Source organism: Sus scrofa, chromosome 11 (genome assembly GCF_054392235.1).
Source record: "Sus scrofa isolate SSC_HxYL_T2T_F1_AM1 chromosome 11, Sscrofa_HxYL_maternal_Yorkshire_Landrace_v2.0, whole genome shotgun sequence".
NCBI classification, from domain to species: domain Eukaryota; kingdom Metazoa; phylum Chordata; class Mammalia; order Artiodactyla; family Suidae; genus Sus; species Sus scrofa.
In genome coordinates, this window is record NC_139393.1 from 5,831,339 (window position 1) to 5,857,500 (window position 26,162).

At 56.9% G+C, this 26,162-nt stretch overlaps 2 protein-coding genes and 1 long non-coding RNA gene across 8 annotated transcripts in view; 2 read left to right on the plus strand and 1 right to left on the minus strand.

Moving 5' to 3' along the window:
• Nucleotides 1-26,162, plus strand: part of LOC110255797 (uncharacterized) — a 440,685-nt gene that overhangs the window by 309,777 nt on the left and 104,746 nt on the right. The window lies entirely within an intron of this gene.
• The window catches only part of LNX2 (ligand of numb-protein X 2), a 370,946-nt gene that overhangs the window by 230,304 nt on the left and 114,480 nt on the right, over nt 1-26,162 (minus strand). The gene's annotated exons all lie outside the window — the stretch shown is intronic.
• GSX1 (GS homeobox 1) lies at nt 4,707-10,409 on the plus strand. The gene is made up of 2 exons (XM_003482869.5): nt 4,707-5,306; nt 5,740-10,409. Exons 1-2 carry the CDS (start codon nt 4,895-4,897, stop codon nt 6,129-6,131), a joined length of 804 nt encoding a protein of 267 aa, XP_003482917.3. The 5' UTR covers nt 4,707-4,894; the 3' UTR covers nt 6,132-10,409.

Here is a 26,162-nt window from a genome sequence, read left to right on the forward strand (position 1 = left end):
TTCTCATTTTCTGAGCAGGGTCAAGTACAGGGCGGTTGGTGTGGCCCTTCACAGCTTGGCCTCCACTTTCCCATCACACCTGGGCGTGGGCACCTCTCCACGCCCCGAGGGTGGGCGCCCTCCACCCCGCCTCCCTGACGCCCTCATCCTTCCCAGGGAGAGCAGGTGCTCTCCTGCCCCTCTGCCCAACTGAGGGATCTAGTCTCTCCTGGGGGACTTGTCTGAGTCACTACTGGCCTAGTCGGCAGCCGCCCTTCTCTTAGCAATGAGAATTCCCTGTCCATTGTTCTCAGCCAGAAAGAACAGACATGGTCACTGGCACTTCCAGAGCCGACACCACGTTTCTCTCTTTCTAACCAACCTTTTCTCCCACACGCCATGAGAAGGCCTAGAGGACAACCTGGCCTTGAACTGCCAATGGGTTCATCCAGTTTCCCTAAAAGAGCGGCAGTCGAACTGCCTTGAATGGGGCCCCCTTGCCTCTCTGAAGGCCATCTTTCTTTTTTGGCTGTGCCCATGGCATGCAGAAGTTCCCAGACCAGGGATTGAACCCGCACTACAGCAGTGACAACACCAAATCCCTAACCGTTAGGCCACCGGGGAACTCCTATGAAGGCCACTTTGCGTGCAGATCTTCCATTCACTCGATAAACACACTGAGAGAGTTCCCTCTGTGGCTCACTGGTAACAAACCTAACTCCATGAGGATGTGGGTTTGATCCCCGGCCTCGCCCGGTGGGTTAAGGACCAGCATTGCCACGAGCTGTGGTGGTGTAGGTCGCAGACTTGGCTCAGATCTGGCATTGCTGTGGCCGTGATGTAGGCCGGCAGCTGCAGCTCTGACTGGACCCCTAGTTTGGGAGCCTCCATATGCCGCAGGTGCAGCCCTAAAAAAAAAAAAAAAAAAAAAAAAAAAAAAAACAATAGACAAGAGCTCCTGTCCTGTTCAGGCACTGAGGAGGGTGTGGTGGCTGGGAGAGAGTCAACCGTCCCCGAGAGCCAGGTAGCCCTGCCACCCTCCTAAGTGTCCAGGTGTGTTAAGCAGGCATATCAGGAAGTCGCCTTTACCCTATACTACCCCTGAGACAGGTCACGTTCATTCATTTTCTTTTCTTTTCTTTTTTTTTTTTTTTTTTTTTTGTCTTTTCTAGGGCTACACCCGCGGCCTATGGAGGTTCCCAGGCTAGGGGTTGAATCAGAGCTGTAGCCGCCGGCCTACACCACAGCCACAGCAACGCAGGATCCAAGCCGCGCCTGTGACCTACACCACAGCTCACGGCAACACCGGATCCTTAACCCACTGAGCAAGGCCAAGGATCGAACCCGCAACCTCATGGTTCCTAGTTGGATTTGTTAACCCCTGAGCCACGATGGGAACTCCCGTTCTTTCATTTTCTATCTAACAAATAGAAGCTGAGCACCTACTATGTGCCAGGAACTGTTCCAAGTCGGATTCAGTAATGCACAAGACAAATCAACACCTCAGTAGAGCATATATTTCACTGGGAGTGGGGGGGGTAGGGGACAGAAAAACAAACGCGTAAAGGACACAGAGTCAGAAGGTATTTACAAAGCAAGGAACTGTCTGCGGAGTATTGGGGAGGGAAGGGTGATATTTTACAGCAGGGTGGTTGGCCTTGCCGCAAAGGAAAATGACATTTGAAGAAATGTGTCAGTGCGAGAAGGGAACAAGGAGACGCCCCACCCACCCCGCAATCTGTGCAGTTTTTGCTGCAAATATCCTCCAGCTACATTTCCAGGAGAAACATGGCGCGTTCCCTGTACCAGGAGGCAAGGGGGCAGTCTGAGCGGAGAAGAAAAGACCGACACAACAGAAATGATTCCGTGTTGCACTGTCCCTGATGGACACTTGAAAACCAGCTCGGGGGCAGCGCAGGGCCCCCCAGGCCTCTCTGCCCGGCTGTCAGGCTAATCCCACCGCCTCCCACCCCCGCCCCGCCCCGGGGGGCGTTTGCTCGGGTGAGGAGGGTTCTAACCCGGCTGGAGCCAGCCGTGGGAGGCGCCGTGGACTCCAAAGCCTTGCAGCCGCCCTCGTGCACCCCGGCAGCGCCCCCCTCCCGGGCTCCCGGGGCTCCAGGGCAGCGGCGGGAAGTCAGGCGACAGCAGAGGCCTGGGGGCACCGTCGCAGGGCCGCACCCGATGCCCCGCGGAGCCGGCCTTTGGGGGCGGGGAGATCAGGGGGAGAACACAGAACTTTCTTCCTGAAATCCTCCAGCTCCTGGTTTCGCAGCCGGCGGCCCGGGACCCACGAGTGGGGAGCCCCCTTTCGGGCCGCAGGCCGCGGGGCTTAGGAGGGGAGGATTAAGTGTGCGCTCTTGCCAGGCCTGCCGAAAACACTGTCAGGGATGCTGTTTTGCTTGGGCCCGGGTCTCTCCCGCGCCGAGTTGCACAACAAACCATTTAAACATTTCAGCACAAAACCCAACCCATTGTGGGCCGCACATTAAAAAGTGTTATTCGCTTTGAAGTTTTTGTCTAATGGCTCTAAACTGAAAGAAAATGTTTTCCTATTACTTAATTCAATCATAGCGAAGAGACTTGGTAAAAAGCCCACGGATTTTGCCCCAAAGTGTGACAGAGTTCTCTTTGTGTTTGCTTATCCTCCGCTGTCACACACTTTAATTCGCCTCTCTTTATCTGGCATTCAAAACTTTCTTCAATGACATTCAATAAGGTCCAGAGGCTGGAGGGGAAGGAAAAAAAAAAAAACTGGTTATTTTTCCCCCCTAGATATTCTTTCCCAGTAGCTTTGGCCTTGCTCGCCTTCAGGGGCTCTTAACCCCTTCCTTCCCAGCGCCAGCTGAGACTCCCCGGACTCCGCACTGGCCCTTCCCAGAGTTCCGGCCCTGGGGCGCATCGGCCACCCCTCTCACCTCTCTGGGTTCCACAGCACCCAGCGCCTTTCCCATACGCCTCTGCCCTGCACGGAGACCCTCTCCCCACCCTAGTCCTGCTCTGGGCCCAGTCTCCGCGGTCAGGCCAGCCCAAATTTCCCAGAGAGCAATCACAAGGGGCATGAAACTGCACGGGTGCACCCTGGCTTATCTGCAAACACCACCTAGAGCAGAGAGCCTTGGGCAGGAGGAGGCCCCGGCAGTCGGGGCACCAAGTACACCCCACCCCCCACGCGGAACTAGCAAGGAAGCGTGGAGCCCCTCCTCCTGCCTCGGGCCCTCCTCACTGCTGCTGGTCCTCCGTTCAGGTTATTTTCCCCCACTGCCCCTCTCTCTTTTATGGAATCCATTATTTTCTCTCAAATTCTCCCTGCTTTTTAATCAGCGCTAATTTGTTGTTATTGCACAGATGTCATCAGTGATGAAAAGCCGTGCAAAGGCTACAATTTGGGGCCGTCTGATTCCTGTGGACTGATTCCCCCGTCGGTCCGGAAAGCTTCCCCCTCCATCTCTCACAATTCCTTTCAGGGCTCTGAGCAGGTGACTGCAGCGACCCCCCGTTCCAATAAAATCGAAAGGAAACGTCTTCCTTGAAAAGTCTCAGGCTGTAGATTTCAGATATTTATGCTAATTTCCCATTGTATGGAAAAAGCTCCTGCGCGCTGAGCCCGGAGGGGGATTTTAAAAGCCAAAGCTGTGTACACGACGCCTGGCGTTTGAAGTTGTTTAACCATTGTGTGACCAGGAAGATGAGAGGGACGCGACACCAGCAGTTCTTGGGGAGACTGAAGCTTGGCCCGGGTGGGTGGGTGAGCGAAGGCAGCAGAAATTGCCAGTACGGCTGCCCTTGGAGCGAACTTCGGGCTGAGGAGAGTTTCTGAGCGTCTGCACGCTTCACATCTGATGGGATGCGAGATCTTCTTCTTCACCAGCTGGGCTTGCCTCCCATCCCCTGTCTCTCTGTCTCTGATTCTCAGGGGCTGTTTTCTCCTTAACATCCTTCCCTGTCGTTTGATGGGAAGGACCGGTTGACTAGCCTCTCTCTAACAAAGACTGGGCATCGCAGGCGGCATCAAAGTTAAGACTACCTGAGAAGCTTAGAGAAAACAGGGACCGCGGCGGAGCTAGGTCTGGATAAGAAACACGGAGCCCTTCTCCTCTCCGCCCGGCGGCGCCGCGCCTGCAGGAGCCCTGGTCCTCCCGCTTCCGACAGTGGGAGAGAGAAAGGGATTCCACAGGTGGAAATCGGAGGCTGGCTGTGTGGATGCCGAGGGGTGCAGGACCTTGAGCTGAGTAAACTGAGTGGAGGCAGCCTGATCTTGGGGGGCCAGGGAGAAATGCGAGAAGGAGGGAGACCGGGACTCAGCGCGCAGAGAAGATGGGGGTGCGTATGGGAAGGGGGGAATCTGTGGAAGTGAGGCAGCGGGGGTGCAAAATCAGTAAGATAAACAGGCCAATCGCCAATGCAAAGCCAAAGGGGAGTAAGGAATAAAGAGAAAGAAAAGAATATTAAATCGCAGGAGAATGAGAAAATAAACCCGCAAAAGGGAGAGGAGGGGGCGAGGGCGCCTGTTACGGCGTGGGTGGGGTTGACAAGAATAGAGTACATTATGCAGTTCATTTAGTTAACAAGTGAAATAATGAGGAAGCGTGCAGAGTGAATGCCAAGAGAAAAGGCACAAAAACCCTATTGAGAGGCCCCGGCCGCTCCTGGCGTAGCCCATCACATGGCAATAGTCCTATTTAAGCGGCGCCGCCGGCGCCTTTCAGCACCACTAGCGCTGGCCAGCACCCCGCGCTCTCTGGGCGGCGCCCGCGGCAGCAGCGGCGGCGCCTGCAGCCCGGGCCCCAGCGGTGCCTTCGGCCTCCCCGGAAGAGGCAGCTGCGCGCGGCCGCGGCCCAGGGAAGCGCGTGGTGAGCCCCGAGGTCCGCGGGGCGCCGGGAGCGGGCTGGCGGCGGGGCGACTGCGCACCGGGGCCATGCCGCGCTCCTTCCTCGTGGATTCGCTGGTGCTGCGCGAGGCAGGCGAGAAGAAGGCGCCGGAGGGCAGCCCGCCGCCGCTCTTTCCCTACGCTGTTCCGCCGCCGCACGCCCTGCACGGCCTCTCGCCCGGCGCCTGCCACGCGCGCAAGGCCGGGCTGCTGTGCGTGTGCCCGCTCTGCGTCACCGCCTCGCAGCTGCACGGGCCCCCCGGGCCGCCCGCGCTGCCTCTGCTCAAGGCGTCCTTCCCGCCCTTCGGCTCGCAGTACTGCCACGCGCCCCTGGGCCGCCAGCACTCGGCCGTGTCGCCCGGGGTCGCCCACGGCCCCGCCGCCGCCGCCGCCGCCGCCGCTCTCTACCAGACCTCCTACCCGCTGCCCGACCCCCGGCAGTTCCACTGCATCTCTGTGGGTAAGCCGGGCCGCCGCGCGGGGGCACAGCGCACACGAAAGTTGGCCGGGCAGGGACGGCGACGAGGAGCCCGGGCATTCTGGGGGCGATGAGGGTCAGGTCGGGCCCCTGGGGGGCACACTCTGGGTGGCGGGCGGCTGGAGGGACCAGGGGGGAGGAGGAGGCAGAAAGTCTAGGTCCTGCCGGGGGCTCCCGGGAGGGAACGAGGGCTGGGGCTCGGGGCGCTCCAAACAGGAGTGCGGGCGCCGCGAGACTCCGGGAGGACCAGGGTCCCCGATGTTTGGCGAGGAGGCGCCGCGGTTCTCTGCCGTGCATTGTGTTGAGGCAAAGAGGTGGGTGAGAGACCAAAGTCCCGGGATTCTGACGGCCGCCTGCCGGAGGATCCGGCCCGAAGGTCTGACCGCTTCCCTCTCTGCACCCCCACCCCCTCCAGACAGCAGCTCCAACCAGCTGCCCAGCAGCAAGAGGATGCGCACCGCGTTCACCAGCACGCAGCTGCTAGAGCTGGAGCGCGAGTTCGCCTCTAATATGTACCTGTCCCGCCTGCGCCGCATCGAGATCGCGACCTACCTGAATCTGTCCGAGAAGCAGGTGAAGATCTGGTTCCAGAACCGCCGGGTGAAGCACAAGAAGGAGGGTAAAGGCAGCAACCACCGCGGCGGCGGCAGCGGCGGCGGCGGGAGCGCGGGGGCCGGCGGAGGCGCACCGCAAGGCTGCAAGTGCGCGTCGCTCTCCTCAGCCAAGTGTTCCGAGGATGACGACGAGGTGCCCATGTCTCCGTCCTCTTCGGGGAAGGACGACCGCGATCTCACCGTCACTCCCTAAGCCCGCGCCTCCCCACGTCGCCCACCCCAGACCCTCCCCGCGGTTCAAATACGTCCTGGGACACAGCGCTGGTTCTCAGGCATCTACTGCCAAACCGCTGCCACGCACGGATTTGGCACAGCTTTGCGGAGGTCCCCGGCCCGGGGAAGCGCCAAGAACTTGGCCGACCTGACCCTGGAATCCCCAACCCAGGGCCCGCGCCCGTCCAAAGCGGACTCCAAGCTGTGAACACAGTGCAAGCCCGCGAGTCCTTCTCAGCCACGCAACCCTGCGGCCCGGGCCAGCGCCTTGCTGGCCCCCGGCGCCTCCTCGCCCGCCGTCTCTGGACTGGCTCAGGCTTCCTCGCTTCCTTCGCTCTCCTCCAACCTGGGTCAATCTCGGCCTTTCACCCCTTGGGTGGCCATTCCCCCCCCCCCCGACATTTATGAATTCCTGTTTGTTTTCTTTTCCTTTCTCTTCCCCTCCTCGAAGTTCAATGGTCCTTTGTCCCTCCATCAGATCTTGCTGTGCCCATGGTTCCTCTCCCACGAGGGAAATTGTATTCGTGTGGGGGAAACCGATTCACTTTGTTTCGGAGATACTCTTAATTCCCCCAGAGCCCGGCTCTCTGCTTCTGGAGCTCCCTCTTCTCCCAGACCCCAGCCCTGCCCCCTGGCTTAGCTTGTAATTGTTCGGTCTCTCGGTAATTCCAGAAGATATTTATTTATTTATTTATGTACAAAATTTTAAATAAACTTTTTTTTTTCTTAGAAATGCACGTGGCTCCACCCAGGCCCGGTCGGGGCTTCCTGCAGGGGCGGGGGCGGGGGCTGGGATGGGTGGCCCGGGTACAGCTCGGTTCCTCCCCCGGGCGCCTGGTCAGCCCCTCTGTGCACTCTCTGCAGCCACAGCCCCTGAGACGCCGCCTTCTCGCCCGCCAGCCGGGTGCGCTCCCTGGTCACCAGTCCCCACTCGCGCCAGGCGCTCCCGCGCAGCAAGGAGCAGAGTCCGGACGGAAGGGACGGACAGGGGGCTCCCCGCGCTGTGCCTCGAGTCCTGACCCCCCCGCAGCGCCCCTCTCCCGCCTGGGATCCGGCCCCACCTCGGCTGTCCACACCGCCATCCCCAAGGTCAGCGACCACTCCCACGGGAGCGGGGGGACCTCTGTCCTTTGCTGAGCTCGGATTGATCACTTGCTATAAATCTTTTTTTTTTTAAATCTATCCCATTTGTGAGGGGCAATTTCCCCACGGAATAGTAAGAACTCCTCTCGGAAAGGCCCGCTCGCTCTGCTTTAAGGCAGATTCCGTTAGCGGGGTCCCTTCTCCTAGACGGCGGGCTGCGATTTCGGGGACCGACCGAGACCTCTCTGGCGCGGCGCCGGGGTGCCCGCGAGGGGCCCTGCCTGGCCCTAGCTGGTGGCTCTGAGACCTTACGTTCCCACCAATCCTTGTTACAATCGCACAGCCCGCTCTTTAGAATGCACACCCCGGCCCTCCCGAGACGACAGGCTGGGGTTTTACGCGGGACGCGGAGCAGCGCGAGTTCCGCGGAGGCGGAGGGCGCACGGCCACAGGAGTGGGTTTCGGCCGCTCAGGAAATCAGACACGGGGAAACACTGGATCCAGGTTCTCACGACCTCCTGAAGACCCTCATTCCGCGTCCTGGAGGCCTGGGCTATTACCTTTCCTGCCCCAAATCCCTCTGCAACCACCCACCCCTCGAACACACCACACTTTGGGGGAGCCCAGAACTCCGCACATTTAGGCAAAGCAAACACTCGCATCCTTTTCGGCAAGAAAGGCGCTCCAGTGAGGGTTACTTAACATCTATGGGTTCCTTTCTAAAACCCTCCCTCTTTTCCTTCATCTCAAGCAAGGGCAGGGCTCTCTCTCCAGTTCCCCAGACTAAAGGCGGGCGCGATCTGGCTCGCCACGGAGAGGCCACTCCCGGCTCCTCCCGGAACAGACGCCTGAGGCTGAGTCTGTTCCGTAGGCCTATCGGCACCCTCTTCCTGCCCCCCAGCTCCATCAGTCTGAGCCCGTCTCATCCGAGACCAGTTCTCTGCCCTTCCAGGAGGGGGCAAGGTACCAATTTAAACCGAAGCCCGGGCGCTTTAAGGCACAGCGGGAATAGAAGACCAACTGTGTTATTATCATCGATTCCGACGCTTTTCGAGTTTTGCGCAGCTGACCCATTGCTCCAAGAGCCCTTTGGCAGTGAAATCTCGCATCCTTCGGCTCCAGCGCAACCCACCAGTCTGCGTTTGAGGTTTGGAGCCCCGCAGGAGAAGGGCCGTGGCGGATCCGAAGGGCTCGCTTGGAGCGAGCACCGTCTCCGAACTGGGGGTTGGAAGTACGCCTGAGACAGGCTCTCTCTGGCTCGCGGTGGCACACCCCTGGACCAGACATGCGGCTTCAGAGATGGGCCTCCAAGGGAGCTGGGAGCAGGGTGGGGAGGGTGGCGTGTGCTCTCCTGAGGGGCTGGAAACATAGCTTGGAGCGCTGTGAAGAATTTGGGTCAGCCCCCATCCCCACCCCATGCTAACCCCCATCTCTTCAGTGTTTTCATCTTATGCAATGGCCCCTCCTGTCCCAGCTGCTGGCAGAAGCCACAGACCCACTGCTGCTCGCCCTGCCCACACGGGTCCAGTTCTGCCGGGAGCGCGCCTTTCTTCCTGCCAGTTTTCTCTACCCAAGACTTGGATTCCCATCTCACTCCAGCTCCCAGCAAACCAGCCCTTCTGGTGGGTTCTCCCAGTGCGCATCAAAAGAACACACACCCTCTTTGCTGTGGCCCCAGTGATTCTCAAGGTGGTGACAAGAGCACAGACGTGACTGCGGTGCACGCGCGGGAGCTCTCTGCAACCAGCCGCCGCCTGCAGGGGCGGTTATAGCTTTTGGGTTCCAACACGCTTTGGTTCAAACACTCCTCACTCTGCAGTCTCTGAGCCTTGGCCTCGGTCCAGACTGACACTGCTGCCTGGGTTGGGACCAGGGCAGGGTGCGCCTGGAGAAACGGAAGCTTCTCATTTTAGGAGACAGAATCTGGTTTTGAGCTGGAATTTGGGAGTTGCAAGGCATATTATGAAATTAAAATCAAACCAAGGTATCAGGATGCAATTTCCTGAAAATGATCATTGACTGGGACTACTCCACGTACAGATCCCTGATTTTATTTCAGGGACAGCATCTTTCTTTTCTCTGCGGTTTAGTGGCTAGGACTTTGGATCCCAGAATCCAAGGGACTGGCTTTGCTCCCCTTTTCCAGCATTTCCTTACAAGCTGGGTAATCTTGGGCAAACCACTGCTTCTTCCTAAACCTCAGTTTCTTCATCTGTAAATGGGGGTTATCGTAATAGTAACTCAGCAGCCTTGTCCTGTAATATCAAAGGATAGAATTCACATAAACTGCAGAATTCCCATTGTGGCTCAGCGGGTTAAGAAGCCAACTAGTATCCATGAGGATGCAGGTTCAACCCCTGGCCTTGCTCAGTGGGTTAAGGATCCGGCCTTGCTGTGAACAGTGGTGTAGGTTGCAGATGAGGCTCGGATCCTGTGTTGTGGCTGTCATGTAGGCTGGCAGCTGCAGCTCTGATTAGACCCCTAGCCTGGGAACTTCCATATGCCACAGGTGCAGCCCTAAAAAAAAGAGAGGAAAAAAAAAGCTATGCACAAAGTCTGCCAAGTTGCAATAAATGTTCCACACTATTGCTGTTGTTGTTACTTGCCTATAGCTGTGCCTGGGGCATAACCAGTGCTAAGTTATCTACTGAAGGCTGCAACGTGACCACTCGCACACAGGTGCAACCCGAATCTACCACGGAGGGGCCAGAGAACACACACAAGGGCACACATTTCCAGGCCTCCCTGGAGCTGGTCGTTTCTGAGAATCGGCAATGGCTCACCTCATCTCTGCCAAGCCCTGCCCAGGCGGTGGGCATCACTGGGGTCCACACAGGGACTCTTTCCACCTGCATTATGACCAGTTCCTCATCCTCCCTGCTACTGACATTTTGGACTAAATCATGCTTCTTCCTGGGGACTGCCTTGTGCACCGTGGAATGTTTCGCAGCATCTCTGGCCTCTACCCCCTAGGTGCCGGTAGCACAGCTTCCCCACCTGCGACCACCAATAAGGTCTCCAGACACTGCCATGTGTCCCCCTGGGTGGACATTTCAGTTTGAGAACCACTCTTCAGGCTGAGAACCTCTGATCTAGACTCGTATATTTTCCGCTGAGGATGGCCAGTCACTGCGGCCAGGATTCGGTAGCCCAGCCCCCTGTCTCCTTTCGGCCATCCCTCATGGAACACCTGTACCTTCTCCAACCAGGCCGCTGGCCATGCACTCAGCACAGGCTTGGGAGCAGGAAGGGGAAAGAGATGATGGGTGGAGGGCACCAGGAGAGACTGCACGGTGGGCGCATGCCAGCTGGTCGGACAGCCCTGGGACTGTGGGCTGAGAGGGTGAATGGGTCAGAGTGCTGACTGAAAGGAGTGCTGGGTGAGCTAAGTTTACAGAGCCAGTAGGACCTTTCCAAGAACATTCTGTCCATTGTCCCATGACCTGAGGACACCTGGGCTTCTCCATCAGTCATGCCCATGAGTATCTACATGACCAAACCTTGGGTGGGTGGGGGGCAGCGGTGGTAGGAGCCTGGGTGGTGTCTCCCTAAGTCTCACACACACACACACACACACCCACACACCCACCACCACCACCACCACCACGGTTTTTTTCTGGAACACAAACCTTATCTGCTTCGTCAATGTCTGAAACTAGAAGTCAGTTCTTTCTGACACAGGAGGGCCTCTCATATATGACTCAACACACGAACTCCCACGAGTCAGTACCTCTGAGCACACTGTTCACTTTGTCTGAGAGAAGACTCTAGAAGGCAAAGGAGTAGAGAGTTCCTGAGGAATAAGGGATGCAGGGGATATGTGAGAGCAAAAAAGGGGGGGGGCAGAGGTCAGAGGAAGGGCCCCAGAAGTCTCACTGGCATGGATCAGGGTGGCCTGGGCCCTGTGTCCCCGAGCCTGAGCTCTGTGGGGTGAGAGAACAGGCTACCCAGACGGTTTTAGACCTGGACTCACCCCCAAAGTCAAGGGTAAACTGACTCCAGTGAGGCAGTGACCTCACCCATCCAGGGTCTCCCCAGGACTCTACGTGGTGATCAATAGGTGGGCTTCTAATACTGACATCCGAATAGATGCATGTGCGTGCCCGTGCCCGTGCATGCGTGTGTGCATGTGTGGCGTGTGTGTGCAAGTGTGTGTTGGACAGGCGGAAAAGAAAGGAATGTAAAGAAACCTGGAGAAGAACCAGGCTACCCTGAAGCTGAATGGTCATCAGCTTTAGGTCATCTTGTCACTGTGAGTCCAAGCCCTGTTCTTCCAGAAAGTTCCCTAGAAAGAACCAAGATATCCACGGCCTTGAGCCTGACATCTCGCAGCCTGGTGTCCAGGCCTGTCTGGAAACAGCCTTCCTTCCTCCCCAGCACGGGAGGAAGTGCCCCGAGGCATGCTGGGAGGGGCTTGGCGAAGCATCCTGATTCCAGCAGTTGGTCGTGGGTGAGGACAGTGCTGCCCCGAGGAGCCAACCTGTGCCGTGCAGTCAGGGGGGTCCTGAGGGCGTTGGGCACGAGGGCATGCCAGGCTCAGGAGCCCCGCAGGGAGGAGCTTCCCCTGCTGGTCCCACTGGGCTCCAGGCTTTGGGATCAGGGGAGCCAGGGGCCACCTCCACAGACTGACCCCAGCAAGTGGCAGCAAGAAGCAGATGGCTGCGTCCTCGGTCCTGTGATGGGAATTTCCCACGTAGCTCTGCTAGGGGCTGAATTGTGCCCCATGCCCCCAGGAGAGATGCTGAAGCCGTAACCGCAGCACCTCAGAAGGTCACCACGGAGATGGGCTCTTTGCTGAAGAGGGCATTAAGGTCAGATGAGGTCATGAGGGTGGGGCCCAGATCCCAGATAACTGGTGTCCTCATAAGAAGAGGCTGTGACAGGGGATGTGAACACACCCAGAGGGACACGCGTGTGAAGACAAGGGAGAGCGAGGTCTCAGGAGAAATGAACCCCACCGCCCCCTTGATCTGAGAGCTCCAGAACTCCGTAAGAGAGAAAATAAACTTCTGCTGTTGAGCCACCCAGTCTATGGCATTCTGCATGGCGGCCATCACAGACTAAGAAAATTCTGGTCTGGGTGAGGGCTCCCCAGACCCCCTGCCACCCCAGGCTAATGCAAGACCATAAGAATGTATCGGAAAGAGCACTGGGCTGGGAGTCAGGACTCTGAGGTCCAGCCCCAATTACGCCACCAACTAATTCTATAACTTTGTTGTTGTTTTTTTTAATGATTATAGTTGATTGTCAATTTCTGCTGTACAGCAAAGTGACCCAGCCATATATATATATGTGTGTGTGTACATATATATGAAAGTTCCCAGGCTAGGGGTCAAATCGGAGCTACAGTTGCTGGCTTACACCACAGCCACAGCAACACACGATCCGAGCTGCGTCTGTAACCTACACCATAGCTCATAGCAACGCCGGACCCTTAACCTACTGAGTGAGGCCAGGGATTGAATCCGTACCCTCATGGATGGGTTTGTAACCTGCTGAGCCACAATAGGAACTCCCCTCATATTTTTAAACTTTAAAAAAAAAATTAAACTTTTAATTCTTAATTCTATAACTTTGGACCAATTACAGTCTCCCTGGATCTCAGCTTCTTCCTCTTTAAAGTCAGGGGGGTATAACTGACATTGGTGGAGCTTTCTCCTTTTCCTACCAGGACCATTCCCCCGTTTTCTAATAAGCATCTAGACTTTTGTTTTGTCAAGCGTAAAGTAAGGTCAGTTCTGGAGCAAAAGGAGGCATCCACTGAGGCAGACATTTGCACACTGTGGGAGTACTCCACAGCCAGGGTCCCACTTTCTACTCCGAAATCCAATGGGGACTAGATATTCACTGTTGTCCCCTCCCTAGTAAGTTAGGCAAAGACATGGGACCTGGACCCCACATGTCCCCCAGAAATCTGAATCTAGAGGGGAGTGACACAGAGGTGCATGTTTCAGTTAGAGATTATTTCCTTTGGCTACAAAGCTAAAAGTCTCTGAGCGATGGCAGAGGACAGTGGTAGAGGAAACTGTCCAGGGTGGAGGCCCCAGAGGTGACATCTAACTGGACTGCCTGGTGGTGAGCCCACGGCTGTACCTTCCCTTCCTGCCTGCCTGGTTTCCAGGCCATTTCACCAGCTTTCCCATTGACTCTGTGAGCTTTCATTTAAGACCTTCCTGGGTAAGTCGCTGGAGCTGGTTCTGCTGTCTGCAACGGAGAACCCCCAGTGATTCGGGAATCCAAGCCAGGTATGAGCTACTTAGATCCTGCACCGGATTGGGAGGAGAGCTGGGACAAGCAGGACTGTTCTGCCCCTGGAGCCAAGTCTCAGTCCCGACTGGGTGACCAGTTCTGCTTTCTCATGGGGTTCCCTGGCCCAGTGCTTTTAGGCTGCTGCCCATGCATTCGCTTTGGATGAGCTGGGGCACTTAGACCTGAGTGGGTAGTTGCAGAATTCATCATCCAGATGTTATGGCCTGACTCACAGCTGGAACATGAGCTGGCCTCTCCCTGGAGCAGCACTGGGCTTCCTGGAGGTGGCGCCTCCCATTTTCAAGCACATGCTGCCCAGAGACTTAGGACACGGCCCTGCCTGGCCAGGCCCCTCTGAGGGGGCGGCCCCCCTTGAACACAGATTCACAGAACTGCTTAGTCCATGAACTGTGCTCAGCAGGTTAAGAACCTGACATAGTGTCCATGAGGATGAGGGTTCGAGCCCTGGTCCTGCTCAGTGGGTTAAGGATCCAGCATTGCCGTGAGTTGTGGTGTAGGTCACAGATACAGCCCAAAGCCCGCGTTGCTGTGGCTGTGGTGCAGGCTGGCAGCTGCAGCTCCGATTGGACCCCTAGCCTGGGAACCTCCATATGCCACAGGTGTGGCGGTAAAAAAGCAAAAAGAATGATCCAGAGTTTCTCCATCAGTCTTCCCATCACCATCCTCTTTGCTGTGAGTGTCGGAAACCGAATTCAAGCTACTCTAATCTGAAAGGTGTCTGCTGGTTCACAGAAGCAATCAAGTTCCTAGGGGCACGTCATCAGGCTCCAAGGACGCAGCGACATGGGCAGACAACTCACCCTCTCGGGCCGACCCTCAGCTTCGCTCTGCTCTGTGCGCTGCCTTCTTCCCTCCCGCGGATGAGGCTGTGTCCTGGCAGGTGGGAGTGTGGGGTTGGGGGCGGGGGCAGAGGGGTAACGGCAACGACCAGCTCCAGGCTTGCGTCCTCCCAGTTAAATGGCCTCAACCAAAAGGCAAGAGCACATCTCTCTGCCAGAGTGTCCTGTGATGAGGGCCAGAGTGGCACAAGGGGTATATAAAGTGGCAGCCCCAGAGATGACCCTTCTAAACACGGATGGGCTCTGCAGGCCACAGGCCAGTCTTGAGGCTGTGGACAGGGGTGGTACGGGGTTGGCTACGATGGCTGGAGGCCCAAGGGACAGAGGAAGGGGGGTTGATCAACTTACTGTCCATCCAAGGTAAACAGCCTGGCCAGCCCTGTCATACAGCTGGGACACCTCTGACATCACGGCCTCTCTGGCCTCCCCACCCCAAGAGCCAAGCCTGGGGCTGCAGAAGTGATTCAAAAAAGAAAACACCAAACCATAACACGGCATATGGAGGTTCCCAGGCTAGAGGTCGAATCGCAGCTGTAGCTGCCAGCCTTTGCCACAGCCACAGCAGAATCTGAGCCATGTCTGCGACCTACACCACAGTTCATGGCAACACCGGATCCTTAACCCACGGAGCAAGACCAGGGATCGAACCCGCGTTCTCATAGATACTATTGAGGTTCGTTAACCACTGAGCCATGACGGGAACTCCCATTTTGTTTTTCTAAGTTGCATTTGACCCAAAACCTGGCTTTCTCCTACCTAAGACCTTCAAATTTGGCTTTCCTGAGGGACTCTTCCAACGCTTTCCACTGGGGACAAAAAGACAGGAAGGACTTCCCTTCCATAAAGGAACAACTCTCAGTGCCCAACCCGTCTCCTGAGAGCTCACAGGGTTACCAGTTCACATGGTTTTTCTTCTGTTGCGCTCTTAAAATTGAAAAGTCGCACACAGCTATGTGCGTTTTTGTCCCCTGTACATTGATGCCCAATGGCCTGAGATCCATGTCTTCTCAGGAGCCACCGTGCAAAGGGATTGCAGCTGTCAGAAGGCCACCCAGGTATCCTGGCTGTGATCCGGGCTCCTCCAACGGGCACAGGAGTGCTCTCTTTTGCTCCAAAAGCCACTGCTCTATCTGTGCCCTAGAGTTTCTCTTCATAGCCTGGGCCCAATACACCAAGCGTAATATGACCGCAATCTCATTTCCCTCCGCATCTTTTTAATTAAAATGTTAATTTGCGCATGCCCAAATTATCTCAACCCCACCGCAGCCCAGAAAGGAGGGTTTAAACGCTAAAAGGATTGTGAAATGCTTTCACCAACTTAAGGCATTTTGGGGATACGGTTTGTATGAAAGATGCTTCAGAAAATGAAGTTGTCATGCATTGTATGTATAAATAAACCCTTCAGTTCCCTGGCAGAACCCAAGCTCTGTGGGGCTGGAAAAGCATTCTGGGTATTGGCATGCAAATGAGCATGTCAACAGCGGTTAGGGGGCACCTCGGAGTGGTAAACAAGCTGATTGTCATGGGAAGTGTCGTCGGCGCTGCCCTGTTTGAAACTGTTGCAAATCCCTTGTTTGGTTAGATTTCTGAACGTTGAGTTTGTGAACTCAATAATACAGCTTAATACCAAATTCCCAGTCACACCGTCTTTGGATGCCTGACGGGGCTTGCATACCATAAAGGGCCATACAAGCAGGCATGCCCGATGAGGTCTGGAATGCACAAACAGAAGGCTCAAGCGAGATGTTGGCCACAACCAGAAAATGGCAGAGTGCAGACGTGCGTGCGGACCCCGCACCCCTGGCTGAACCCCGTCCTGGCCAGCCAGAGCTGGCCTGTCTCTCCCATGCCCAACCTGGCCAGCGCCCACCCAGCCTCCCAGGGGGGAAGCCTTCTGCACCGGAGGACCAGCCCCTCCGCCCTGCCCTCAGGGTACCAGCAAGTTCACTCCATGGCTGAGTCAGGTGCCTTTCCCAGGCTGGCGCTTGGCTGGGCTCAGGCCACAGCGAATGACTCTGTGTCCCCATGTGTCTCCCACCTAAGCGGTGCTCCTCAAAGCAAAGGACTGGGTCTGACCCCTCTGTGTCCCCAGGGCCTGGCCCTCAGTAGTCACCGGCTGTGCGTGCAGGAGAATAAGGAGAGAAAGGGACCGCATCTGAAATTGTGCTGCACCCATGTTCCCTCTTCGTCCTCCTGTTTGCAGCCCTGCCTCCACGCCACCCGCACGCCCCCTGCTCGCCCTGGAGAACGGGCTCTGTTTCCCCCTCCAGCTGCCCCAGCACCACCTCTGCAGCCCCCGCTCATGCTGAGGCTGCTGTCGGTCCACTCAACACCGTTCCTCCCAAGAGCCCACTGTGCGGGAAGCCAGCCCTGAAGATTCCTGGCCCGGAAGAAGCCTGCTTCCCAAGGGCCATTTGCCTGTGATCCCCGGAGCAGGAGCTGGTGCGTCGGATGGATGGGCAGTAGGACCTCCCGGGGCATGGCCCACGCAGAGAGCAGCTCTCCCAGGAACCACCCAGTGACCGTGGAGATGTCACCTGACTGAGGGACCAGGCACGGGGAGGGCAAGAGGTAACAGCTCTGGACCGTATCGTACTTTCTGGGGTAAAAGTTTGATCACGGGGCTGAAGACGTGACACGCGGTCTCATCCAGAAGTAATTTACATCTCTGGCTGGTCTGCCTCCGCTTCTGTGTGCCTCCTGTTATATATAGTTTGGGATCAGAACTCTCCCGTCACCCGCTGTCATGAGATGTGTTCCCCCAAATCCAGAGATTTGAAGCCTTCACCCCCGGCACCTCAGAAGGTGGCTATATTTGGAGTGAGGGCCTTTAAAGAGGTGATGGGGTGAGAACGAGGCTGTTAGAGGGGCCCCATCTATTCTGGCCAGTCTCCTCATAAGAAGGGGAAATTCAGGAGTTCCCATCGTGGCACAGCGGAAATGAATCTAACTAGGAACCACGAGGTTGTGGGTTCAATCCCTGGCCTCACACAGGGGGTTAAGGATCTGGTGTTGCTGTGAGCTGTGGGGTAGGTCACAGACGTGGCTCGGATCCTGTGTTGCTGTGGCTGTGGTGTAGGCCGGCGGTTACAGCTCCGATGAGACCCCCAGCCTGGGGACCTTCATATGCTGTGCGTGTGGCCCTAAAAAGCCAAAAATAAAAAAAAAAGGAAAAGCGGGGGTGGATTCAGACACAGGTACAGGGGAAATGAGCACATGACACAGAGAGGCAGCCCCTGCCAGGCAAGGGGAGAGGCTGCAGAGAAACCAACCCCACTGATGATCTCTCGATTCCAGCTTCCAGAACTGTCAGGAAATAATTTCTTTTTTTTTTTTTTTTGTCTTTTGTCTTTTTTTGTTGTTGTTGTTATTGTTGTTATTTCTTGGGCCGCTCCCGCGGCATATGGAGGTTCCCAGGCTAGAGGCTGAATCGGAGCTGTAGCCACCCGCCTACGCCAGAGCCACAGCAACGCGGGATCCGAGCCGCGTCTGCAACCTACACCACAGCTCACGGCAACGCCGGATCATTAACCCACTGAGCAAGGGCAGGGATCGAACCCGCAACCTCATGGTTCCTAGTCGGATTCGTTAACCACTGCGCCACGACAGGAACTCCCAGGAAATAATTTCTGCTGTCTATACTGCTTGGCCCAGGGTGTTTGGCTCTGGCAGCCCGAGCTGACTCAGACCTACTCTTCATGCAGAGACACCTCATGCCATGAAGTCAGCTCCTCCGTCAGGTGTAGGGATTCTGACTGGTCTGCAAGTGGCCAGCCTGAGCTGCCCCTCCTAGGGCCTCCCTGGGAGCATGGCCCCATGGAGCCAGACGAAGGAGAAAGGGGTGGAAGGAGACCCTTACTCCTTCAAGCGCTTTATTTCTATCTATTATCTCTCTTTTCCACAGGAGCTTCAGTTCAGAGAAGCCAAGCAACTTGTCCCAAGTCACACAGCAGTAGAGTCAGGACACAAATGTACTCAGTCAGTTCTGAGGGTATATTCGCCTCAACAACAGGAAGAATCTAAGCGGTGGCCCCGTGGGCGATGGGCTGTGAGCACCCATCCCTACTACCACCCATCAGCAAGGGCCTGGTCCTCAGTAAGGCACAATCAGTATTTATTAAATGTGTTCCCATCACACGGGAAACTGCACACGTGCTGTGTAAACAGCAAAGCCCTGGATCTTCAGGGTCGGGGGTTTAACAGCTTCAGTCTCTTTAATGCGCAAGTTCCTCAAAGCTCCCCACTGAAAGGCAAGCACCACCGTCAGGAGCTGGACCTCAGCCCCCAAAGCTTTTTTAACCCACATGCATTCGCCCAAACACGATTTATTGCGTTCCTTCGATGCACCAGTGGTTCTAGAAGTACGGTAGTGAAAGAATGGACAAGGTCACTGCTTTCACACCAGTGGGGGACAGAAACCTCCAAGGCAGAGAAGTAAACAGGTTACAGATCGCCAAAGGAAGTGAGTGTGTTAAAAAGATTATGGGCCTCGTGGGAGAGCCATTTTCAGCAGGGTGGTCAGGGAAGCCCTTGCCAAGGAGGAATGTCCAGTGGAAAGTTGAATAATACCAAGGAGATGAGATGGCAGCAGCTGGAAGGGGGTATTCCATACAGAAGGCTCATCGTGTGCAAAGGCCGTGGGGCAGGGAGAGACTCTAGCAGTAAAAAGTAGAGAAAGGAGGCCAATCTAGCTGGAGGCAAGCGGCAAAGAGGGTGAAGACATAGAAGGAGGTCATATCATAAGGAGACTTAAGGGCAGTGTAAGGAGGTTAGATTTTATTTTAAGAGTAAAACTATTCGAATAATAACTGTTTGGATAGTTCTTAAAAGGGGGGTGAAATCATCAGTTTATTTGGGTTTTGTGTTTTTGTGTTTTTTATTTTTATTTTTTTGCTATTTAGGGCCGTGCCTGTGGAATATGGAGGTTCCCAGGCTGGAGTCAAGTTGGATCTGCAGCTGCCGGCCACAGCCACAGCCAAAGCCACAGCCACACTAATAGGTTTTGTTTTGGGCCACCCTGCAGCATATGGAGTTCCCAAGACAGGGATCAGATCCGAGCCACAGTTGCGACCTACCCTGCAGCTGAGCTGCAGCAATACCAGATCCTTAACCCACGGGTGCCAGGCTGGGAACTGAACCTGGGTCCCAGCGATCCAGAGACGCGGACTGCAAGGCTGCGGGAATTCCTGGTTTTTATTTTCGAAAGGCTGTTAGAAGGAGAACAGAGTGTAGGCAACTAGATGAGAAGCAAGTTAGGGGGCGATGACAGTCGTTCAGGGCAGAGGTGCCCGGGGCCAGGCCAGGGGGCGAAGAGTAGCCGTCAGGCTGTGCTCTGAGGGTGGGGTCTACACTCGCTGTTGAACTGGGTGTGAGAGTGGGAGCGGGATCCTGAGCCAAGATAGCTGTTTGGCCTGAGCCTCTGGACCAATGGTCCTGTCATCTACTGAGATGGAGAAGATGGGGAGAGAGGGCAGCCAGGGGACGGATGGGCCATTCAAGAGCCCCCTTCTGGCCATGCTCTGCCAAAGAAGCCATCAGACATCACCTGGAGATGCTGCCTGGGCAGCTGGCTTGGGCCCGCACGGTTCTGTGAGAGAAGGAAAGGCATAGGTACCCAAAGGGAGGGAGACTCTGGGATGCGAGGAAGCTGGTGAGAGAAGGAACTTTGGTGGCTCACGAGGATCAACTCCCTCTTGGCATGGTTTCAGTTCAGGTGCCTTCCTAAAAATACTGCAGACACCCGCCAGCCGCCGGGCACCGCACGGGGGGCCGGGTGGTCACAGGGAACAGGAGAGGCAGAGCCCTGCCCTGGGCCAGCTCCTGCTCCAGGCCGAGCCCGAGAGTGCACCCATGAGAAGAGGACCCTGGAGGAAGAGGAGGAGGGGGCGCTGGGGGGTGGAGGAGGGGGCAGAAGGCCTCTGAACCAAGTCAGGAGAAGGACGGGCCGGGAAGGAGCAGGCCGAGAGCAGGCGGCTTAAAGGGGCAAGGGAAGGCCAGTGGGACGGGGGCCAGGTGTGGTGGCAGTGTCCGCAAGGCGGAGGACACGGGGTCTCCCGGGCGTGGGAAGGGGCCGGGGTCCAGGCCTGCGGGCTGCGAGGCTGCTGGAGGGTATAAGCAGCAGAGCGACACACCGGATCGGCCCTACACAGACGGCTGTGGCTGCGGAGTGGAGAATGAACAGGAGCCGGGAGAGTGACCCGGGGGACAGCTGAAAGGCCCCTTGGTGGTGCAGGAGGGAGATGGCAGAGGACTGGCCGTGGGGGTGGGAAGGAGAAAATGGATTCACAGGCACTTGGGAAGCTGAGCCGCCCAACTGAGTGGCTGTCGGGGCTGCGAGACAGCAACCTGAGCGTCATCAGAAGGGCCAGCCCTGGACTGAGCGAGACAGAGACGAGGACCCAGGACCGCGGCTGGAAGCGTCGGTCTCGGGGGAGGGGAGCTCCTGCTGGGACCCCAACCTCTGCAGCGCTGGCATGTGTGGTGGGGGCACCTGTGCTCTGAAGGGTGCTCAGCAGGCCTGGCTCTACCCACTGGGTGCGGGAGCACCTCCGTCCCAAGGTCGTGACAATCAGATGTCTCCAGTGGCCAAGTGTGGGGGGCATCAGCCCCGGCTAAGAGTCCTTACTAGGAGAGAGGGGAGGGTCCCGAGGGCATCTGAGGGCAGGGGTGCTCCGCCCGCCGCTCCACCTCTGGCATCCGTGGCCCCAGCCCCTCTCTGTCAGGAGGATGGCAACGCCCCCTCATTCGCAAGGTGACAGCGACCGTGCCATGTGTTAGCACAGCCACACACCAGAATTGTGCCAGCCCCAGCTGAACAGCTAGGGAGTTACTTCACAAAGTGCTGTGGTGGGGGGTGAACAGGGAGCATGCACACTCCTCACACACACACGTCACACACGTACACCCATCACACAATCACGCACCACACACACACGTCACACACGTCACACATGTACACACATCACACACACAACCCTCACACACATCTCTCACGTCTCACACACGCATCAAACATGTACACCCATCACACATAACGCACAATCACACATATCACACACACACCTCACACACACAATCACACATGTACACCACCACATACACACACCTCACACATCACACACACTCCTCACACACATTTACCCATCACATACACACACCTGACACATCTCACACCTCACACACACTTCATACCCATCTCACATCTCACACCTCACACTTCACACACGCACACCAGACACACCACACACACTTTACACCCATATTACATGTCACACACACATCACACACACCTCACAGACACCACACACATCTCACACCTATCACACTCATACACACACGCGCACACACAGAGGCACTGGAGGGGGCCCAGGCCCAAGGCTCAGGGCCAGCACCTGCTGGAGGAGGACTCCTTCCGCTGGGGCCTGGGGGTTAGGACGCTGCGGGGGAAGAGCGCTGGGTGCACAGGTCGGGGGTGTCCCAGGAGGAGCAAACAGCGCGGAAACGTCAGGGGCCAAGAGGAGGGGTTGGCCCTTGAGTGGCAAGTGGCTTAGCACGAGGGGAGGCCGAAGCGGTGGTCAGGGAGGGACAACTTGGACAAACGTGGCCAGATGCCAGGTGAAGGAGCCGGGCCTCACTGGGGTCGGGGAGACACCGCCCAGTGTCAGGCTGACGAACCAGTGCTGGCCAGGGAGCTGCTGGACATTGGCTCCCAGGAGCCCTGACCCGATGGGCTACCCCTCCCCAACTGCCTTACCCCTTCTCCTGACCCGAGTCCTCTCCTTCCTTTGCACCTTCTTCGTCCCCTGGCTTGAAAAGCCACCATGGGCCAAAGTGAGTCATTTATTCATTCAGCAAACCCCAGGCCGGTTATTAGGCAGGCAGGCATTGTTCTCAGTGCTCAGGCTATCAGAGTGAACAAGAAAGACAAAACTGGAGTTCCCGTCGTGGCGCAGTGGAAACGAATCCGACTAGGAACCATAAGGTTGTGGGTTCGATCCCTGGCCTTGCTCACTGGGTTAAGGATCCGGTGTTGGCATGACCTGTGGTGTAGGTCGCAGACGCAGCTTGGATCTGGCGTTGCTGTGGCTGCGGTGTAGGCTGGTGGCTACAGCCCCGATTGGACCCCTAGCCTGGGAAGTGCCATGTGCTGTGGGTGTGGCCCTAAAAAAAGACAAAAAGACCAAAAAAAAAAAAAAAAAAAAAAAAAAAGGAAAGACAAAACTCCTGCCCCCCTGAAGCTCCTGCTCTACCCGGAGGAGATGGTCATTAGACAGTAAAACTAAAACACAAGCTGCGTTTATTTCCTACGGATGGTGACGGGTGTCACGGGAAAGTCACCCTGTGAGTGGGGGCGGGGGCGCAGCTGGGAACAAGGAGCAGCGAAAGCCTCCCGGAGCAGGTGGCTTCGAGCACAGGCCTCAAGGAGATGAGGGAGCTGGGCGGACCCCAGGGCGCAGGGCAGGGCCAGAGCAGAGGACAGAGCCCGGGAGTCCCCAGGGCGAGAGGAGAGGCAGCTGCTCCAGCTGCTCAGGCGGCTCCACCTCACTCCCCCCGCCACCATCCATCCCCACGCCGCCAGGTCCACCTCCTGCGAATACACTGAATCCTCGCTCCTCACGGCCACCATCCCGCCTCAAGCCACGGGGACAGTCTCCTCACCAGGCCCCCAGTTTCTGTCCCCTTCCCCCCGCTCAGAAGAAGCTCAGAAGAACACGCAGGTAACACAGACTGTGCCCCCTCGAGCCCTTCCCGGAACTTCGAGACCGCTGACCTCTGAACCCCTTCCTGCAGGCTTTCCCCCGGCTCACTTCCTGCAAATCCTTCCATCTCAGCCGAAGGGACAGCCCTGGCCCCGCAGCTCCCCCACTCTGTTCTCTGTCACTGCGTCCAGGCTTTCCCATCCTTCTCACAAGGCTGGTTGGACATCTGTCTACATCCATCACGCAACCATGGCTCTGATAAGGTGGCCCGTCTGGCTCGTGCACAGGTATCTGCGATGCGGCGAGAGTGTGTACCTGGCAGCAGGTCTGAGCACCACGCACAAATCTATAGGCTGGTGAACGGATTAGGAAGCAGGTGCAACGGGCCAGCAAAATGTGGCAGTCTGAGCCGTGGAGATGAGAAGAAGCAAGGGGAGGGCAAGATCCGTCTTGGAGGAAGAACCACAGGGAGGGCCTGGTGTTCGCCCCCCAGCACCACTCTGAGCTCATCAGTGTGACAGCGGGACCCCTTGGGCCTGCCAGGGCATCCCCATGTGATCCAGCCCCTCTACTGGTGCCCGTTCCTTCCTGCCCTGCAGGCTCACCAAACTCACCCTCCTTCGGGGCAGAGGGAAAGGGGCCAGTGACTCCGATGTGGACACAGCTACCCAGCCCCACTGCCAGGCTCCCAGACTCTGGCTGATTTCCAACTGGACGGCTTTCCTCACAAGACCTCAAAGGGCTCTGCCAATAGATACTGAGCAAATAACTCATGCCAGGAACCATGATGAGCAGTATGGACTAGAGTCCTCAGTTTGCAAAGAGGCAGAGGCAGCCCTGCACCCTGGCCTCCGAGTCCAGCCAGTCCCCGATATCTACTGAGAGTCCTCACTGAGAGGCCATGGAGGATTTAAATCACACAGAGGAGTTCCCGTGGGGGTGCAGCGGAAACAAACCCGACTAGGAACCATGAGGCTTCGGGTTCGATCCCTGTGCTCGCTCAGTGGGTTGAGGATCCGGCATTGCCGTGAGCTGTGGTGTAGGTCACAGACGCAGCTTGGATCTGGCACTGCTGTGGCTGTGGTGTAGGCTGGCACCTGCAGCTCTGATTAGGTCCCTAGCCTGGGAATCTCCATATGCCGCGGGTGTGGCCCTAAAAAGACAAAAGACAAAATAAATGAATAAATCACACAGAGAAAATCTAGTTGCTGCCATCGAGGAGTTTGTCATCCAAAAAACTAAAGAACTTCGGAAAAGGAGGGGGTCGCTGTTTGTGTGTGGATGCCTTTGCAGGAAGCGTCATCCAGAAGGTGAAGTTGTTTTGCTTATATTTGTTAAGCCTCTTCTGCTTCCAAGAGGCAGAAGCCCAGCACGAACTGACTTGAACACAAAGGTGAAGTTACACCTTCAGGTATGCCTGTATCCAGATGCTCAGTTGATGATGTCAGACCCCTATCTCTCTGAGCTTGTTTTTCTTTGAGCTGGTTTCATTCTCGTGCCCTGAGAATGTAGTAAACAGAGTCCCTGTTGCAAACCCTGGGGATACAAAAGGCAAACAAAATCCCTTGTCCTCATGGAGCTTATCATTGAGCGGGCCATGTACCCTTGGTAGCGATGCAAGACCACCAGGCTTTCTCGGGGGGAAATTGCTTCCAGCAAAAATCCAAAGATACACTTTTTGGTTCAGCTTTGTCATATGTCCCCCCAGCTGGTCAATGGAGCAGGGCAGGCAGAACCCAAGGGCACACACCCAGGCCTGGATCCCGGACACCAGGTTGGGGCAGCGGCAGGTCCTCCGTGTTATCACTCATCACCTGAACGATGGAAAAGGGCTGCCAAAGAGCAGGCCTCGTTGACTGGAAACAGGCACAGGTGTAGGGTCCACATGCCATAAAGGAGAAGAAACCAGAAGTCGCAGGAAAGCAGTGAGGAGGCCGCCGGGAGAGGCAGGGGTGGGGGGAAGGGCGGGGGACATTGGCCCACAGCTTTCCCTACAAAACCAGTGCCTGTAGGCCACCATGTGTCAGGGCTTGAGCAGGAAAGTCTGGAACTGCAGCAAAAGCATGACATGGAAGTCAGGCAAATCTGCCTTAAACTTGTACCTGCCCCTCAGAGCTGCATTAATTACTTCCTTGGGCAAATGCTTTACAGCATGAGCCACAGTTTCCTCTGTGAGCCACAGTTTCCTCTGTGAAGGGGATGGAATTCCTATTTCATCAGGCTGCCCTAGACGTGAAGCTCCGCCCCCAGTCACCGGGCGCCAAGGCGACAGTCAAAGGTAAGCAGAGGAAGGGATGGGGCAGCCAGTCCAGCCCTGAGCGCTGGGAGGCGCCAGGGAAGGGGGGTGGGCGCACGGCGGTGCTTTGTAAACTTTTCTCCCAGGACGGACTCCGTCTCCTCGAAGAGCCGTTCCTGGAATGGTCCCTCAGGACCAGGTCTCCATCACAGCTGGGGACCTGCCTGGCACCCCATCGGTGCTGTCAGACCCTGGCTGTGGCAAGCCACATCCATCTCACCCTCTTCCTGGGGGACAGGACCCCGCTGCCCCCCGGGGCAGGCGGTGCCTTGGTTTCGAGGTGCCCCATCTGAGAAGGAGGGGTCCTCTGTGGCCCCCCTGTCTGCCTGAAAACCCACAGAGCGGCCAACGCCAGGCCCCCAGGGACGTCCCCCCACAGAGAAGGGAGGAGGCAGACACAGGGAGGTGCTGCCCCCTCACCTTCTCTTGAAGATGCTCTCCAACCGTGAGGGCTTTAGGAGAGTGGGGACAGGTACGGGAAAGGAGCCTTTCCATCCGGGTAGCCTGAAGCCGGTTCCTTCAAGCAGGCCACCTAGGGAGACTCCGAAAACCGTGTGGGAGTCCCGGGGAGCTCCCAATTCTGCTGAGCCCTCTCCCCTCCTGCTGGTAGCCCCAGGAAGACGAGGATGGGGAAATGACCGCCCACTGCTGCCCACACGTGGGGGCGCATGCTCACGGGGGGAGAGGCTGGAGGGGGTGCCTGGCGCCCACCTGAAATGCCCTCTGGCCAAGGGATGGCGCTCCCCTTGTGCGCAGCAGGCCTGGGCTGCCAAGGACTATCAGAGCTGGTCCCTCTTGGTCCACCCCAGAGGCGTCTGCACCTG

Bases quoted from the DNA above. Each gene is read 5' to 3' on its own strand.
- GSX1 (XM_003482869.5), top strand. From the start codon at position 4,895: ATGCCGCGCTCCTTCCTCGTGGATTCGCTGGTGCTGCGCGAGGCAGGC. The intron at 5,307-5,739 runs GTAAGCCGGGCC...CACCCCCTCCAG, and splicing joins GTTCCACTGCATCTCTGTGG to ACAGCAGCTCCAACCAGCTG.